We start from the raw sequence: 20,184 nt of genomic DNA on the forward strand, positions 1-20,184 counted from the left end.
AAAGCTGCTTGCCACAGCTTGGATTTCTTTTGTTAGTGCAGTATACCGAATATCTATAGATTTTTTTTTGTGTTTCAGAGTTATGTTGGTGAATTTTACAAAGATCACCACCATGGCAAGGGAGTTTACTCCTGGCCTGATGACTCCAGATTCTTCGGCTCCTTTTACCTCAGCAGGAAAGAAGGCTATGGGACGATGACCTTCACTGATGGGAGAAAGTTCCAGGTACTTCTTATTATAAACTTAACAGTGTTGGGTGTCTTGATGCCTTGTCGTGAGACAACAGGAGCCGAAACCGCTTGAGGCAGGTGGAGATGTGTAACCCGACTCCACTTGGGGTGTCCAACCTGGACAGAATACGGTCGCTCTCTACAAGGAAAAAAGCACTCACTGGCTTACTCAATGGTATGAACCATGTGGGGCCAGTTAGTAACCCTCCAAACTGGGACAGTTGGGGGGTGTCGTATAGACACAATGGGTAGAAGAGGTTAAAACACTAAAAACAAAAAAGGGGTAGGTGGTTTTCCTCAATAATGACAGCAACATACGGTATGTTAATTATTCCAGCTGCTTTAACCTTTGGCACTGTATTTGACCTGAGGAAGTGGGCTCAGACTCACAAAACTCATTGCCTGTGCTTAATGAATGTTATTGACATATGTGACTGTCGTTATAAAGGTAAGCCACCACCTACTTTTTTCGTTTTTAGTGTTTTTAGCCTAGTTTCTAATATTCCTGGGCGCCTCTTTTCCCCATTGTGTTCTTATAAATTTTAATATGAAAACAGCACTATCAGCTAAATCAGAACATGAGTTCAGTCTTAGGATGTCCAACAAAGCCATAATATTGAAAGGGGTTGTATTCATATTATGCCATTGTAATAATGTGAAGATACTCATCCACTTGTTATTCGCCAGGCTGTGTGTGTGTATGGCACGTTTCAGAAAAGCAGAATTATTCTTATGTTTCTGCTTCCAGCCTAGCTGCTGGATGCTATTCTGGGCTGCTTAAATAATGTCATCAGCCTGCTGCGGCCAGGATGTATGAGGACAGCCATGAGACTGGGAGAATTGTTACTCTGAACAGACAGTGAGCTTGATTTATAAAGGCAACTCTGGGCTGAAAGGTTAGTAAATTATTGGCTGTACAATTGAATTGCAGTTGGGCGCTTAGTAGCAAGAACATTTTTGTAACTTAACCCAGGATATCCTGGAGTGTTATAAAAAAAGGTTCTGTCTGCAGAGGCCGGCACATGGTTGTAGCTCTGCACATGCTTATTCCCTACCTTTTAGCAGCCTTTCCTTGGTCTCGTACAGTATGACCCAGGTGAGGGTTGAATATTTTTTTCCGCCCAAAAACAAATACTTCCATGAAAAGTTTTCGGAACCACTTGAGATCTCCAAGGATCTCTGGCCCTTTGTAAATGAGACCCACGCAGAGAGAAGTAAGAGGGAGATGGAGGCTGCCATATTTGTTTCTTTTTAAACAATACCAGTTGCCTGCATGTTCGGCTGATTCTCTGCCTCTAATACTTCAAACCATAGACCCCGAACAAGCATTCAGATCAAGTGTTCTGACTGAAGTCAAGACTGGATAAGTTGCATGCTTGTTTCAGGTGTGTAGTTCAGAAGTATTGTAGCCAGAGAGAACAGCAGTATGCCCGGCAACTGGTTTTGTTTAAACGCAACTAAATACATCAGCCTCCATATCCTTCACACTTCACGTTCCCTTCAAGAAGCACGCATTTGTTGGAAGAGTAAAAAACAGACGGTATATGAGAGAAACAGATTCTTCACTGTTTATTGTCTCTGCTCACTCAGTTGTTTGAAGATTGTCATTCACTTGAATTATTAGTATTGTTCAGTATGAGAAATGTAAGCCACACCCTCTTCCACCCAAGTCACACCTCCACCCAGCCCTGACATGGTGTTCCTATACTGTCCATTCCTCTCCTGGCACCTGGTGTTGTCATTACCTTGCCTCTGTACAAGCAATAAGGCTAAGCAGATATAGGTGGGGCAAGGGGGAACATAGCAGTTGAGTCATAGGTGGATTCTAATGTGACTATTATGACTCACAGGAGTTCAGTGTAGCCCTTTTTGAGCTGCTAACTAAGTCAGTGAAGTTACTTTGGGTTCAGCCTTATCACCAGAGAAGGGAAGATCCATTGTAGCACCACATCCCAATGTGCACTATTTAGTCTTGTAGAGACCTTTGAACCTCTGTAGTTGAAACTGATTGTGATTATATCAGTGACAGCCCAATTCCTCTACTACAACAGGAGTCCCTTACCCTCTGCAGCTAAGACAGCTTTGAGTCATTGCAGTCAGTCATATTGGTTTTTTTTCCAGCCAGTTACTGTTTTATATTGGAGCTAGCATGGTAGAGGTGAGCTCACAAGAAAGTCCATAGGGAAATTCTGCTAATGTCATAGGTTGTAGTAATAATACGCCCACACCAATCGGCCAGTTAGAACGCTTCAAGTTGTAGATGTTGTTGTGATTGGGATTCCCTATGAACTTTCTCGCTGGGTAGCCTCAACCATATTAGCTCCTTTAAATTCCCTCACTGGGTAGTCTGCTCTTTCTCCCTTCCATCTCCATAGTACATTACAAGCTGCTCCACTTAGCTTTTGGGTCTGTGCAGGCATTGCTGGCTGGTCTGAAGATAATAATCACATCAAGCTTTGCTATTTTTTATTACAAGATAAACGGTTGTTAGAACTGTGTATATTATTTGTGTAAATAAAACACACAAACTATTTACAAACTGTGTGTCACTCTTCTCTTTCTTTGGTGATAGGGCCTCTACAAGTCAGACGTACGCTTTGGACCTGGTTTTGAGAGCTACAGTGATGGGTGCCAGGATGTTGGCATCTGGATGGGGCATCACTTGTTCAGACTGTGTACTGTGTTACCCGGCTCTGTTTCCATGTTTTCTTTCCCGGAGTTTAGCCAATGCATGAAGGTGCATGAGAAAGGGTGTGGCAGCGACAGCCATCATTGCTTTACAGAGGAAGAGGAGAGGAAAGCTGAGGACCCCTTTCTGTTCAGATACAAGATCCTGCTGCAGGAGGACACTTTCACTCTTCCTGATAAGATCTACTGTTATTCCTCAGACACTGACCACCTCCCCATCACTCCTACTCAGCATCTAGAGTTTGACCAACACTTCTACAGGGACTATGAGCAGCAGGAAAAGTCCTGTGATGCTGCATCTGATGATGTCCAGCCCAGCAGTGTGATGGGAAAGATTTATGGGCATGTTAATAGACACAGGTATGTAGAGAATGTATACGTAAAAGAACAGCCGAAAAAGAACAGCCGATCAGTATGCATGAATATAAAGATTTCTGAAAAAAAGGTTTTAGTTTGGTTGCACTTCTATTGTCACAGCACTCTTCCTTTGCTACACTGTGGGGATGATTGCTTAGCTAAAGACCACTGTGAAGAATTGTGTGCGGCGTTAACACCGTTACCCACAAATCCCTGCATCTAAGCAATAGCATATTTTTACTTCAACACTGCCCCATACTATTGCCAGGAGAAAGTACTATACTTTATCAGATCTGTATTTTTCTAAATATCCAACCCATTCCACTTATTTTGTCTCATTGCCTTCCTTCTTAATTCAGCACATTCTCTGCTACTATTTTATATGTCCATGACATAGACATCTAATTTGAAGGGGGAAAAAAATCAACATTATCATACCTGATATATGATCACATCATACTACCTCTTCATCAAAAACCCCAATCATTTGTAAAGGTGCTCAATAATGATACAATCTACCACTAAAGTATCCATGCATAGTGCTGTATATTCACTCAGTTTACCCTTCTACTTCATCGATTTGGTAAGATTGTACAATCAAGATTGTATCATTAGTGGGCTCCTTAACCCTCCAAAGCTTTTTTGTTGAGGGTGATACAATTTCTTATAACATTATATCCCTCCACTACCTATTTATGTGACTTAGTCTGTGGCCAGTCTTCCATTCCAACTTGGGTCTTGCACTGAGTTCATTTTCTAAGGTCTACCTCTCCACTGGAATCTTCCCCTAAGTCTTCAAACACGGAGTTGTGTTCTCTATACTAAACAAACTCTCCCTTACACCATCTCTACTCTCTTTCAGTGGTAAGTTAGCCCCCTTCACTATTTTGCTCTCAGTGTTCCTCCAGGTTAATGACTTGGCCTTGTACTCTTCTCTCCTCACACCTCCTCCCCTGGCAAGGTCCTTTACTGTTTTGGGCTTACAATACTATTTGTATGCAGATGATATTTAGACCTGTCTTCATATGTCTTGTTTCACATTGCCTGTTGGCCATTTTATCATACATGTTTGACAGGTATCTAAAGCTGAACCTGAAGAAAAATGAACTAATCATGTGTCCTCTCTCCCCTTCAAAACAGCTCCCTGACATTCTTATTCTCCACACCACAGGCACATTGATTTGGTGTCACCTTTAACTCTACACTCTCCTTTTCTCCCTACTTCCAGATTATATGAAGGACCTGCCTCTTTCACTTGCTTAGCATATCCAAAATATAACAATTACTATCACCTGAGGCACCTGCCTAGTATATACTCTCCTTACCTCTTGTCTCATGTCTACAATCCATCATGAATGCTGCAGCTAGACTAAGGGTTTGAATCCTGGCAAGGATCACTACCTTTTCAGTAATAAGTCCTTGGGTAAGACTTCCTAACACTGCAGAGTGGCCCCTTGAGTGCGCCCTTAGTGGGTGCTTTGAGTCCAACAGGAGAAAAGTGCTATACAAATGTTAGGATTATTATATCAGTGGTACATAGACATTATTGGATGGTGCTGCTGTTATATTCACTGCTATGTTCAGTTTCCATGCTACACGCTGATGTAGTTCCCCTGGTGTCCTCGCCACGCTCTCATTCTGGGCATCCTCTAGGATGACATGGCTGCCACACTCTGGCTTTTTCTTGAATGTGTCCTCACTGTGTTTGGTCACGGGCTTGTGACCCAGGTGGGGAGCATAGCCACAGGACTGGCACCAAAGCAAGGTGAATTAAACCCTGGCTAAACAGCATTTGGTGCTGTTTGCTCTACGCTGCTCCAATGGGTGCCTGCACTTTGATCCTGCCTGCCAGCTTCGAGTCTTGAACTCAACCTGTAAACCTTATTCTATTCTGCTGTCCACCAATCCTCTTATCATTTTAGTCATCTTGAGTCTGCTCTGTTAGACGTCAGTGCTGATCTTGACCTGTGACCTTGATTGACCCTGCTCTGCGAGCTGACAATCCTGACCTTGCCTACTAACCTTAAAGAGAAACCCTAACCAAGAATTGAACTTCATCCCAATCAGTAGCTGATACTCCCTTTCCCATGAGAAATCTTTTCCTTTTCTCAAACGGATCATCAGGGGGCTCTGTATGGCTGATATTGTGGTGAAACCCCTCCCACAATGTGATGTCAGGACCATGGTGCTGACATTATACTGTGGGAGCCTTGTTGCATGGGGGGAAAGCAAGCAGCATCTCCTTCCACTGACATCACCTGCCAGAAGTAAAAATGTCACCATGTGATAAAGGTCAGAATGTAAATCAGGGAGAGGAAAGATTTTACAACGGGCAAACATGAACTAAATCATTTATACATAATTGTTGTAAAAACGAAGCACTTTTTTTATTACATTATTTTCACTGGAGTTCTTCTTTAACCCTGCTCCCCTAGTTACCGGTCCTGACCTCAGCCTTCATTCTCAACCTTGTTCCTCCCATACCTGTTACCCTGTCTCTGCTCTACCTGCCACCAGCCCAGTCTCAGATTCTTATTTGCTTCATTTGCTCCACACTGCAAGGTTTGTCCTCTAGTTTGACCTCTGGGGTATCTGGGGAATTGTGACCTAGGGGTCACCTGCAGCACAGTAGTCCATTGATCCTTGTGTGACTCTCTGGTGAAGACTACTGACTGCTTAAACTATGTGCCCTGGAGAGCCCATGTCTTATGCTTGCATTATGCCCACTTTTTCCATCCATGACCTTATGCCCACAGACTGCATTGGTCCATACAGGACATGTGGGGAACGTGGCAACTTTTAAGGGGTTGGGTATAACATTCAGTTCTTGAAGGGGATCTGCTCAAAGCAGAGAAATAAGCAAGAAGAGTAAGTATCTGAGCAACTTTGACAAGGGCCATATTGTTACAGCTAGACAAATGGGTAAGGAGCATTTCCATAAGGAAGGTCTTGTTGGGTGTTCCTAATATTCACTGGTTAGTATCTACCAAAAGTGGTCCTAGGAAGGATAACTGATGAATTGCCAAAAGCATCACGGATGCCAAGACTGATGGTGAATGTGAGGAGCAAAGTCTAGCCTGTTTGGTCTTCCTTAGAAGATATAATGCTGGGCAAGAGATACAGTTGTGAGAACACAGTGCATCACTCCCTGTGTATTGGATTGTGTAGACACAGACTAGGTAGAGAGCACATGCTGACTCCTGTCCACCGCTGAAGTGAGTACAGCGCACACAAGGTCATTAGATCTGGATCATGGGGCAATGGAATAAGGTGGCCTGGTCTCATACCTATAAAACTGCCGCCTGGAGATTTGGGGGCGCAGGATGAAGCCGATATACGGCTTACCCTGCTCCTTCTCAAGTCCCAGCAGCGTTAATTACTATTCCCCCTCCAGGCCGCCATGGATAGTGGGGGAAATATATAATTCGGCTTCCAGCCATTGTTGGCGGCCGAATTACAGTGTTTTTAGAGTAATTTGTGCTCTGTCTTTTGATGGTGTTTCAAATCCCTTACTGGCGCTGCTATAGCTGTAATTCCGATTATGGCCTATGATGGCGCTGGCTGCGCCCAAATCTCCCGCGCTGTTTTTACAGCGCTCGACCTGGTCTAATGAATCACATTTTTTTCCGACTTTAAACTCCCCCGATCTTAGTTCCCAAGATCTCAATTTGATTGAGCATCTGTGGGATATGCTGTAGAAACAGTCTAATCCATGGAGGCCCCACCTTGAAATGTAAGGGGCCACAATACACCGTCAGATGTTTTTAAAAGACTTTACAGAAGATGCAATACAAACATTGAATGTACTGAAAATCTGATGCTACAATTGTAATAGAGGGTAAATGCAGCACTTTTGCTATAAATGTAAACCGTATCGGTACTGGCCTATCAGTGGCAGCGGTCAGATCTATACTGTATTACTATTGATGTCTGCTGATATCTGTCAGGATACCAAGAAATGCACAGTGGTACCCAGATGAACAATTAATATCAGACATACATTGATCATTTACCTAACCTAATCAACCTAATCTAAAGCCTACCTGCATTAAGCACTTGTGATAACCTGTTCAGAGAGGTCAGTGATTGCAAACATTGCTGCAGTCAGATTTCAAATGTTACTTGCTTTCTGTAAGGACTCAGAGTCATCCTAAATAAGATTGTTCACCTTCTTTCTAGCAAAATAATGTTATGTAAAGGACAACTTTTGCAAAAAATTGTAAAATTGAAAATACATACAAATAAAAAGTATGTTTCTTCCAGAGTAAGATGCACTATATATAACTTTTTTCCCTATGCCACTGTCACTTACAGTAGGTAATAAAAATCCGACAGATTTGGACTAGTTCATCTCATGGGGGATTCTCAGGTATTTCTTTATGTACAAAAGCATTCTCTGAATGGGAGTTGCTCGGAATAGTGTGCAAGTGAGTAGGGAGGCTGGCAAACATCTTTGTATAGATCCTTTCCATGGAATGCTTAGAATCTCCCATGAAGGGAAGGACTAGTCCAAAATCTGTCAGATCTGTCAGCTTTTTACTACTTACTGTGAGTGACAGGAACGTAGGGAAAATGAAAGAGATGGACCTTTTATATGTACATATTTTTTGGGATAGTTATTCTTTAATTAATTTGGATTTTGTTATTCATAGGAATAACCCAGAATACTTAAAATGGAACATTACTTCTATTATGAATGGAGACAGAGACAGTTTTGGTCCAAAAGGTCCTCGTGAGGTGGTGGCTGAGCAGCTTATAGTGGCAGCTGGCCTTGGGGATTATGAGACAATTTCTACCATCCTGAGACAAGATCTGGCCCATGTGGATGTCTCTGATAACAGTGGCCTGACTGCCTTACAGGCTGCAGCGGTATGTATAAATGTGCATAGAGACACTGCTTACATTTAATCCTGAATGCAAAACCCTCATTTAAAGAGCTAAAAGCTGTTTTGCAAAACTACTCAATTTTCACAAAGCTTCCTAAATCTGCAGGCGAATGCACCACCGGCTGTTTTGAAGATATACATGTGCGTGGTACCTGAGATTGTTTGAATTTCCTACCATGGAATCTGCTTAGTCCAGACCAATGGGGGAGTCCTCTGCAGCAAATTGGAATAGGCTATGCTGGCTCATCAATGGGAAATTTGAGTGCACCAGCTCTTAGGCTACCTGGCTTTTGGCGGTGAAAATAGATCGCAGGTTGAGGGTTCTTCAATGAAGTCAGTAGAACGTAAATGTAGAAGAGAAGAACTGCAAAAAGGAATATATTGTATATACTCGCATATAAGTCGATCCACATATAAGCTGAGGTACCCAGTTTAAGCTCAGAAACCTTGAAAAAGTGATTGACTCATATATAAGCCTCCTCCCCAGTAAAGCTCACTCCACAGTAGCCAGAACCCCCCCCCCCCCCCAGTAGAAGTCAGCCCCCTCCCCATAGCCTGATGTGCCCCAAGGATTATACAGCTGTGTTTCAAGACGCCACTAGATGGCGCCATATATATGAGACGGCGATTGCCACCCAGGAAGAATCCCCAATCATTGCTCCTCGTTGCTTGCACGCTCCGATCCACAAGCCAGGGGACACACGTAGGCTTGAGCAGCGCACTCTGCACACATTGTTGCAGGGAATGGGGGGCACGGACACAGCAGGGAGCCAGCTGGCAAGAGCAGGATCACTAGTGCACGATCCTTAAGCTCCTCTGCCAGTAACAAAACCTGCTCCACTATCTGTTCTACTCCACTGACTTGCATATAAGCCGAGGGGGTAACTTTTCTGCACATTTTTTGTGCTGAAAAATTAGGCTTATACATGAGTATATAAGGTAACATTAGAATTCAGGAAGATGTACCATAGTTTAAAAGTAGGTATGTGTGTCTGTTTATCCCTATGTGTGAATAAGTAAAGGTTCTAAAATAAAATAAAATAAAAAAATACCCTTTTTACTTATTATACAGTATAATGAGTGAGGAGTGGCTATTTGGTTGCCTCCATAATAAGGGGTTACCAATGGAGCAGCATATGACCCCTGATTCTATTATCCTCACTACCATTTCTGCTTATGGGGATGTGTGGATGAGCCTCTTGACCGGCAGTATTGTATCAAGGATGTTGTGTAAGGCAGGGACAGCTTAGATTCAACATAGGGGTTGATGTACTAACCGCCAGTAATATTGCTCTGCACAAGCAGTTATTACCATTACTACCACGAGCAGTGTATACTGTGTGTTGCGCCATGAGCGTGACTAGCGGTACATGGGTAGCACAAGCATTGCTACAATAACATGCATTACCATATTAACACTCATGCTAATCATGTACCGGGAGTCTCGCTTATAGCGTAATGTGCAGTACACTGCTGACAGTAGTAACAGTAATATTGCCATGCACTGCTTGCACATAGCAATACTGCCGGCAGTTAGTGCATCAACCCCATAGATTGCGAAACTATAATCCAACTAGTCCTTGGTGGGCCAACGGCCTAAAGAAACCCTTAACAATCAGTGGCGGCTCCAGCTTCATATTTTTGGGTGGGCACAAAGGGGGCAGGGCGGCTCGCTGGTGGGACTCATTTGGGTGATGGATGTTTGTATAGCGAGATTTATAGATATTTTTGTAGCTTAACTCAGGGGATAAAATTAAGCCTAACTAGTTCAGCAATGATTTGAACCGTATGTAAACATCCCAAACCAAAAACAGAAGCTTTTGAGGAGAGCAGATTGTCCAAATAATGGTGCTATTATTGAAGAAAAGTTTATAAAAATATAAGTGTCAACCAGATACATTAATAACAAGGACTCTTGCAAGGATTGTGAGGTATTTATGGCCAATAGATAAGACGATTGGTTTACTACTCAGGCTGAGATGGAGAGTTATTTACAGACCTTATCCTGTTCACCATACACCGCTGGAGCCTGGAAACAATTAACTGTAGGTTACTGAGCAGGGGGTGGAGGAGGCACTCGGGGGGGTGGGCACAGTGACTTTGAAGGGGGGGAGCGCAGTGCCGCAGCGTGCCCCAGTGTAGTGCCGCCCAGGTTAACAATATTCCACACACACAAAGGTTACAGGGGTACCTAAGCTAAAATAAATCCAAGTTACTCAGAAGATGTCCAGGACAGTGTCCAGGACAAAAAAAACCATTGCAGCTAGCTGTAGAATAAATTTGTATTCCCCTAATACTGTCCCCTATATCCTCACCACCCCTATTGACTGTATAGTGTGCTCTATACGGTCCCCAAGCCCACAATCACCCCCTCCCATGCTAACACTTGTTTATTGCTTTGGCAATGGTAAATATATTTGGTTCTGTCAATCAAGCTTTCTGGATGTGCAATCAAGGAGAGTCACACAATCGTTTAATCATCCATTGGTCACATGGTCACAGCTTAAACTGCTGTTATATTAATATACGAGTTAATACAGTTTTAGAGAGACCAGTTAACCTCATAATATAGTCCTCACCATTGTAGGACATGCTGAGGAATATATCACACGTATACAGAGTCAAGCAATCAACTTTGTAGGCCACCAGCCCCCCGTCAACAGCGACCACTTCACTCAGAATCACAGTGAGTTAGCAGTTGGAACAGATTCATCATATCCAAAAGTATAGATGTTAACCTATTTTGGTTCCTGGACGTAGAAACTACGTCCAGGAACCATGCGCGCTGCCGCGCGCTCCCGTGGCCGATCACGTGCGTACACGCGCGCTCCCGGCCCGCGGTTCGTTAGCCAGGCAATCAGTGAATCGGGCTATGGTGCCCGGTCACTGATTCCTCTCCCCCGCTGAAAAAGCGACAGCTTTTCTCGGAAGCTGCGCCTTTTCTGGCTGTTACCTCCCCCATGCGTCTCTCTAAGCGTATGTTACGCTTAGAGTGACGTCATGTAAACAAACTCATGGCCGCCATCTTGTGGCCAAAAAGTAATACTACAAGTAGTAAAAGTAAAAAAAAATGAAACTCAACACACATTAACATTATAAACCCATTGTTTACCTCCCACCCTCCCAAAACTACCCAAATAAAATGTTTAATATAAAAAAAAACAACATTACAATAAAAAAAAAACGTAAATATTTACCTAAGGGTCCAAACTTTTTAAATATCAATGTAAAGATGAAATATTTCTATATTTTTTCTTATTCTTCCTGTTAAAATGCATTAGTAAAGTGGCTCTTAGCAAAATGTACCCCCCCCCCCCCCCAGAAAGCCTAATTGGTGGCGGAAAAAACAAGATATAGATCAGTTCATTGTGATAAGTAGTGATAAAGTTATAGGCTAATGAATGGGAGGTGAACATTTCTCAAGTGGAAACGACGGAACGTGAATGGGTTAATGTTGTATTCCGGCCAAGGGACAGTGCCGATGATTCGTGTGTCCCGACTGCATCAGATCAGGTAGTCACCTCGTGTGGTCCACCAGACCGCTAGCTCTTTCACACCAAGCCGATACAAAGGACAAGCTGGAGCAATCTCGCTGCATCTAAAGCATGGGTGATAGCAAGGTAAATCTGACCAATGTACAGTCAGTCCTCCTGTGTCACTTGCAATAAGTTTAAGCTGGGTTTACGGGTTGGTCAGATTTACAATTTTTACCTTTAAGGACACAGAAAGACTGCTCTAGCTCGTCCTTTGTATCGGCTTGGTGCCGAACAACTGAGTCTGACAGACCACGTGGCTCACAGAAGTGACCACCTGACCTGACACAGTTGGGACACGTAACTCATCTGCTAACTTGCTGTGATTCTGAGTAAAGTGGTCTCTATTAATGTGACTAAGTGACTCACAAAGTTGATTGCCTGACTCTTATGAACTCTTATATGAAAGCAAACCTGAAGCAAAAAATAAACTTATGACGTAATTAATTGTATGTGTCGTACAGCTCAGAAATAGAACATTTGTAGCAAAGAAAAAGAGTCCCATATATAGTCCCATACAGTACAAGAAGTGTTACAAAAAATTTAGTTGTTATCTATGCAGAAGAGCTTCTCTGAGCTGTTGGACCCACTGGGTAGAATACAGTCCTGTGTCTGAAGCACTTAAACAGCTAAGAAACAGCGAGAGACAGTTGAGATAAGGTTTTACTGCAGGAAAGTAAAAAAAGACTCATTATTTCTGCTTTGGGAATGGCTCACAGTGATAACTGGGACAGAAGCCAATGAAATCTGCCCCTGTCCGGCTCACAGAGCTCTTCTTTCAGACCAACAGCATGGCGAGTGGGCTGTGGTGAGGGATAGAGCAGCAGGAGTGGCGGGTTTGTGCGGCGGGGCAATTGAAATCTATGCCTTGGCAGGAAAAAGCAGCCACAAACAGGACATAGATTTAAATTACTGTAATCCAGAAGCGGTTTAAATAGAAAAAGATCATATTAGTAATAATAATACAATAATTATAGCAACAGTCTATTGCAGTTCAGCCCAGCTACATTTAAAACGATCTTGTTCAATTTCTGTGGTTAGAATTACTCCTGAACCAAAAGAGATATCCTGATTCTCTGGCTACTAATAATTTCACTGCCAGACCTTTCCAATGCTGCTCATGTCATCCACACTGACACTTCTGAAGAGATCAGTGCATCTGCCTTCTGGGTTACTGCTGATGAGACAAACATGACTGGATGACAGAGATGCTGCAAACGATCAGAAAGCAGATTATTCCATCAGTAAGAAGACAGAAAACACAGCAGATCTGCAATAATCCTGTTAATAAATGGGGGATGCATGAAAAGCGCACAAATCAGTAATATAGAACAGCAAGCTATTTACCTGTTCCTACACTTTGATTTTGGTCACAGTATAAGGAGAAATATTAATGCGCAATAATGTGTTGGGCCTGCAGGAGAAAATGAATCTTCCATTAGACAGTAACATATCAGCCATTACTCACAATGCGGATCCATCAAACACTGAATCCTCCCCCATGCACATTATCTGATTTATAGAAAGTTGCTTTCAGCTGCTGCAATTGGATTTTCCACACCTGACTTCACAGTTCCTTTAGCTCAATAATAAAATACTGACACCTTTTTCTGTACTTTCTAAAAGAAACCTGTATTGAGAACGATATAGAGACCGAATCAGGTCCTTTAGGTGCTGCGATCAGCAGGTTAAATTTCGGCCATCAGGGGCCCAAGCAGTGTTTTGGGTGCCTGTTGGGGCAATGTATTTATTTGTTATTGATAAGGCATTACTGGGGGTGGAGTTAGGGTTAGGCACCAACATCGGAAGGTTAAGGGTTAGGTAGAGAAATATATAGTAAAATATTGGTAACTTCAATTACTGATATTTTACTATTTGCAGCTTGTCCCAGCGCCCAGCTGATGCAGTGATGCCACAATACGTAGTCATATACTGTAGAGTCATCGGAATTCTATGTCTTTTATTTAACGCTACTGTAAAGAGGCTGGGATGGATGAGGGAAGAATAAATCATTTGTTACACAATGAGCAGTGGGGAGCTAGCCATGAACATAAGACTGTTGAGCTTTAGTGCTGGCCACAAAGAGTTCATCTTAAAGCCACAGAGAGAGGAGGTAAGTGAGATCTTGTGACCAACTTATAGCTTACACAGAAAGAATAGCTAGTGCCCCTCCTAACTCATCCCTGTCTACCTTATGGGTGATTATGTTGTGGAGGAGGAGCTCTGACTGTTTACATACTTGCTCTTCTGTCAGGAAAGCAGTATCCATCTTTGGCACAGGAAGACTTCTGCAAAGTCACCCAAGTAAAATATGAGTAATGCAAAGATAGTTTATATACCACACAATGGCCTCAATTCACTAAGCTTATCTCCTGTCTTTAATAACTCTTCTAGAGTTATTACCATGTTGATAAGGCATGTAGTATTCAGGAAACATTTTACCTCAGGCAAACCTAAAGTTAACTCTTCTGTCTTTAAGTTAACTCTGCAATCCTTAAAATAACTCCAGAGTTAAAGACAGGCTGTTCATTAACTGCGTGTGAAAATAACTACAGAGGAGGTAAATTAACTACAGAAGAGGTAACGTAAGGAATGAAGAGATAAAATAACTCTCACAGTGTGGAGGGAAGTTTTCTCTTGCCTTATTATCTCCAGCACGATCTTAGTGAATTGAGGCTAATATGCCTTAGCCATAGCTTCAGACTGAAGGAGTGAATCCTTCAATTACAATCCAGAGGAAACAGCACTGACTGCAGCACTACCACACTGGCTAAATTATCTTTGTGAAGGCAAATAAGGTATAGATTTTGTTTTCAAATCACACCAGCTCTATGGTATTGGGTATGTGTGCTAAGCCAGCAAGACTATAGTGTATTTGTACTGCATTGCTTTTGAAAAAGAAGAATGCAATAAATGGCTTGTGTTAGAGGTTGTGAGTTGCCTGGCTGGTATGTGTGTACCCCAGCTACACTGTTTACCAAGCATGATTGTTCTAACCTATGCATTCTTTTTATTAATCGGTGACTTTCTAAAAGTGTCCATACATCGTTCGATTTTGCAGGCCAATCTAATTTAATCGAATCGGAGAAGAATTAGTGCTTCATCATGGCCGCCCGATCGATCTTTCAATCAGTTTCTGGCCGAAGTTAGTTGAAAGGAAAATCTCAGTTGCAAGGGCTCAATTGGGTGCAGGGGGAAATGGCGTTCAATTTCCTGGCGATCAACGGAGTCCCAGCCGGTGTCCCAAGTGTATGTGTGTGTCCTCGTGCCCATGTCTAGTGTTGAAGGCTCACCTGTTATGCTTGCAAGAATCCTGGTCTTCTCTGGTGTCCAACATCACTGTGAATGCCTGTACTACAAGACTCCGGCCGACGGGTGAGCCTTCAACACTGCGCAACACACCGGGACAGGGACACACACATATACACTTGGAAGGTGGCAGAGCAAGGACAATTTCCAACAAATTTCACCTGGTAAGTTTCATCCTGCCCAGATCTGATACACACCATGAGATCAGGAAATGCTCTCTCTGAACTCCCATCTCATTCTGCCTTTATTAAAGCGGACCAAAACCAAACATTTTTTTAATTTAAAATATTTAGTTGCACCACTCTGACACATACAAATATAAACAAACACTCCTTCAAGCCTATGAGCATTTCAGTGCATACTTTTCATAACTAGGGTTATACAGGTGGTAGCCATTAGCAATTCCTCCTTTGCCGGACACCATCTACTCCACCAGTTTGCCGGATTCTGTCCCGGCAATATGAAAGGAAGGGAGAGGTTCCTCCAATAAATGTAAAATATTGTAGACCATATTTGTCATCATGCAGCTAAAAAAAGGCTGCTATTTATTATTATAATTTAGAAAATAGATTTTATTTTTGAAATCTTGTATTTTTAATTTGGGTCCAGTTTAACCGGAGTCTCCTACTTGGAAAGCACATTTTTTTCAGCATGTTAGCAAAGTGTTATGTGCGATTTTCATGCTATTTATGCTGGTAATAATGGGATTATTAAACATATAAGTTCAGATGATAAGTATTACTTTCTGCTTCCCAAAGGGGCTATAAGTCATTCTGACAAGCAATATATGGCGATGTTCTGTGATATATTGTAATAACAAGTTCCATTTCAGGTAAATGGCCATAATAATGTCATTAACCTTCTGCTTGACAATGGAGCGGATGTGAATAAGAGCAATGATGAAGGATTAGCAGCTTTGTCCTTGTGCCTAGTGCTTTTCTACAGTTCCAAACCTTTCTGGCCAAATGTGGCTGAGCGGAATCTTCCTCCTATCAAGGTCAGTGTCATTCCTCATATCCCATCTCCCCAATCCTTATGCATGAGCTGCTGTACTGTATCCAAATCAAAGGATTACACACACCTTTAGGAATGCTTGAGAGGGCGCAGAACCTGTAGCCAGTGGAAAGACAACGCATCAGTAAGAAGGGTCCTCACACCACAATCCAGGAACCTTGGACCCTGCGATCGTTAGGATAATGGACAGATGATGTTTGTTTGGTGATGGAATAATAACATACAGGTCCTGTATTGTAGTGTGCAGACCATTCTTACTGATGTGCTGGTGTACTGTATGCACCACTTCAGCAGGTCTGAGATCTGGAGATAGGAGACAATTGTATTATGGCATTATGCAGGGTACACACGATGCAATTTTCTGACAGATTTACTGTAAGATCGACTATTTCCAACAGTTCCGATCTGATTTCCGATTGATTTTCCATTCACTTATATGGAGAATCGATCAGAAATCAGATCGGAAATGATGGAAATGGTAGATCTGACAGTAAATTTATCAGAAAATTGCATCGTGCGTACCTAGCATTAGTCATGTGCTTGGACATGTAAACATTTTATATAGCACCAGGATAATTATTTGTGAATATTCTTGGCTGCATCTGGTTCTTCTAGGGAATCAGGGTAGAGCAGATAAAATGGCTGTGAGACACGTCCTGTTTAAAAGGTTACCTGCTGTAACAGGTTAGGTGTGGGATCAAGGTTAGTTACCCACAGGGGAGAAGGGTTTAAAGTTAGTTGCCCAAAGGTGTGTGTGCGCGTGTGTGTGTGTGTGGGGGGGGGTGTTAAGGTTATGCACCTACCCCAGGGGATTGTAAAGGTTAGGGGCCCACTGGGAGCGGAGGGGGGGGGGAGGGGGGGTGTCCTGTGTGAGAGTAGGGAGAGGTTGGGTCATAGTAAAATATTGGTAAATATTCTACTACCTCTATCCTGCACCCTTTAAATCGGTGCTTTTATCAAATGTACGCAATCAGGAACCCATACTCAGGCACTGACTGGACAACAGGGGCACCAATAGATATTGAGAGCTTTGTGTCAATAATGACAGTTTCATCGTTTATGTGCAACAGAAAAGGGTAGGGCAGAACTCCAAGGCAGCAGTTCAGAGACCTCTATCTCCTGTTGACAGGCAGACATTGGTGGGGGTTTGGCAATGTGGCAAGATGATGCTGAGAAACGACATTTACCCTTGGAGCACATTACCCCAGTAGAGCAAGACTACCCTAAAATTTGGCCAAAAGAATTCCTCTTGGCGGACAGATCACTCGACATATTTGATTGCAATCATTAATTAATACGGATGTGTCAGCCAAAATGTCTAATATCATTTTGGCTGATCAGCAGGGGCGTAACTAAGCCCCACCGGGCCCCCCTGCAGAAATTCTGAGCGGACCCCCCCTGGGGCCCACTCGGGGCCGTTTTGGGGTGCTGGAGGAGTCCCAGCATGAGAGGAAAGCTATGGCCACACTTGGTGGGGAGGGGGGCGCTGGTACGCACGGAAGGTATGTTTGTTTGCCGCTGCCCGCCACTGCACACATATAGTTATTGAAGCTGGAGGGGAGCGCAGAGGGGAGAGCCCGAGGTGAGGGAGGGGGTGGGCCGTCCCGCCTCCCCGCTGAGTGTGGCCATAGCTTTCCCCTCATGGTCCGACCCCTCCAGCACCCCAGAACGGCCCTGAGCGCTTCCCCCTAAGGCCCCCCCCCCCGCGGGCGCAGGGGCTGCAGCCCCTATTGTTACGCCCATGCTGATCAGGTATCATGTCTATGGATGCCCTAACACAAGCAATCCAGTACTTTGCACCTGCCTTAAAGCAGGGTCTGTATAGAAATGTTCCAAGTCCCTGGAAGGTCATGAGTTATCATCAGAATGAAGTATCTTATACTGGAATACATCAGATCTGTTTTGCTCGCATATGGGCCCTTATACAATTCACTTTTTCTCCTACTTTTTTTTCCTAGAAGATATTTTTTCATCTCTGTTTAAAATAACTTTTCAGCACTCTGCAATTGAAAAAGTACCAAAAGTATGTGAAAAAAGCAGAGTTTTCTTGCTTGCTGGTTGCTTAAAAGGCATTTATTGAGAAGATGTGAAAATATCACCTAGGAGAAAACTTAGAAAAAGAGAATTGGATCGGGCCCAAGAGCTTTATACAGTAGATGTACCATGAAAAGTCATGATATGCAGTGCAACATATCTTAGGCTCCTTTACCACTTGCAAGCGCAACTGCAAATGCGTTTGCACTTGCAAGAGCTTCTTTTTCCACTCGATGCGATTTTCCACTCGATGGGAGCAAACCGCGATCGCAAAAATAATCACACAGCACTATGACTGCGATTAGCAAAAAATCGAAACGCACTATTGGAAAAAGTGCACCAATCTGCAAAACGCCGGCGGTCCGCTTGTTCAAGCAGATTGCAGCTAGTGGAAAAGGGCCCTTATTGTAGTTTTCTGATTGGCTCTTATGAGTTGCCATATTTATTTTTCTTCTTATAACCACTTTATCTAAAGGCAGTTGTGTTAAAATTATTTGCTCTAACAGTAAAAGGAATTTGCCATTCTTCTTCTAAGTACAGGAGGAATCCAGTGACCTTGCTTTGGACAGCAGTGAAATGGGAGGCGGTACTAGCAATGAGAAGGAAGCAGAACAGAATGACACGGAAAATACGGTGTCCGAAAAATGTCTCCAGTCATCTGATCATGAAATAGAACCTGAATCTGCAGCACTGGATCTCTCCACTGACCCTCCTAAGTATGACTCGCAATCAAATGTCTGTCCATTCTCATGCTTCTGTATTTACCTCACACAGTACTACAATGTAGCAAATAGTTATGGCCATGCCTAGGAGACCTCATGGAGCAGCATGTGATGTGTTTGATCAGCTGATAGATTTACAAAGCTCTATTTGCTGTGATCACATCCTGCTTTAGCACATGATCGTGGCTAGCCAATTAGAGACTTAAATATCTATCACCTGATCAAACTGATCACATGCTTCTCCATGAGTTTTAGACATGACCATCACTAGTGGCAAGTGAAGTGGTTACATAGATAATCTGGGCCTACACCACGCAGGTCATGAGTAATGCTGGGAATACACGGTTCGTTTTTAAACCATTTAGATGGCACGATAGATCATTTCCGTCATGTCCGATCTCCCACTGGATCGTTTCGCCGCTCGATTTGTGATAGCAGTGAATGGTAAAAGATAAGAAAAACGAGCGGAAGATAGGAGAATGGACCGCAGAATCGAGTGGTAAAACGATAGAGCGGGAGAGTCGAGCGGCAAAAACAAGCAGTGTATGCCCAGCATTAGAATCACACTTGTTAAAAACCAGCTAAGGGAAAATGTTGTTCATAGATATCCCCTGATCTGGCCCACAAGCATCAAGATAAACTACAAATGGGGGGTCCACATTGTTTTCTCAGTTCTGGGAATTTAATTGATACCTTTCTTCTAGTGAGGGCTGCTGTGCATATTTCTATTCAGTACTCCATCGCTATGAAGGATATTTGGAGTTCATAAATAAAATATATTGACTGTCTTTACTACAGTCGTTGTGTGTCTACTTGGAGGAGGTAAGTCCACCACTGCCTCCTCTATTTACCAAGAATGTGGTTTTTAAGCTCATTTAGCTTCCTTTTATCCTTTTGGCGCCTCTGTTCTCCTGCATAATATTGAGTCCACCCTGGGTGGAGGGTTGAACCCCCTTTTTCCTCATCTACAGAGAGCAACTTCTTATTCCTGAGTGGGGTCAGGAAAATCTCCCCACCTGCCTTTACAGTGGTTGCCTAATGATAACCCTGGTTTGTGAGTATTAATATTTACTCTATCTAGTAACCAATTACCAGTACATATTACACTATTGGGGCTCTTGGTGTTCCTTGTTTTTAGCTATGAAGGAATAGTTGGTGAGATTGGTGCCTAGGCAAAGAGGGAAACATACTAGGCCTGATCTGAGCTCCACCAAGGCTGGGAAACAGCGGAGAACCTATGTCACTTAATAGACATTCTCTTTATTTTTTTAAAGAATTATCTGACATTCGTACGTTATCAGCTGATGTGGACTATATCAGATCATAGTGAGGAAAGCTAAAAAGTCAGTGTAATTGTCAAATAATTCTGGGTTTATGGAAATGTATGTAGCTTGAAAATAGACCAGTAAAG

General features: G+C 42.9%; 1 protein-coding gene across 1 annotated transcript in view; it reads left to right on the top strand.

Annotated features, from left to right (window-relative positions):
* Positions 1–20,184, top strand: part of ANKMY1 (ankyrin repeat and MYND domain containing 1) — a 75,394-nt gene that overhangs the window by 7,113 nt on the left and 48,097 nt on the right. The window contains exons 3-7 of the mRNA XM_068280721.1: positions 79–225; positions 2,803–3,278; positions 7,928–8,144; positions 15,836–16,000; positions 18,592–18,767. Of these exons, the coding sequence (XP_068136822.1) occupies positions 79–225; positions 2,803–3,278; positions 7,928–8,144; positions 15,836–16,000; positions 18,592–18,767 (1,181 nt within the window). The remainder of the gene's footprint in view (positions 1–78; positions 226–2,802; positions 3,279–7,927; positions 8,145–15,835; positions 16,001–18,591; positions 18,768–20,184) is intronic.

This window comes from Hyperolius riggenbachi, chromosome 4 (genome assembly GCF_040937935.1).
Source record: "Hyperolius riggenbachi isolate aHypRig1 chromosome 4, aHypRig1.pri, whole genome shotgun sequence".
In the NCBI taxonomy this organism is placed as follows: Eukaryota; Metazoa; Chordata; class Amphibia; order Anura; family Hyperoliidae; genus Hyperolius; species Hyperolius riggenbachi.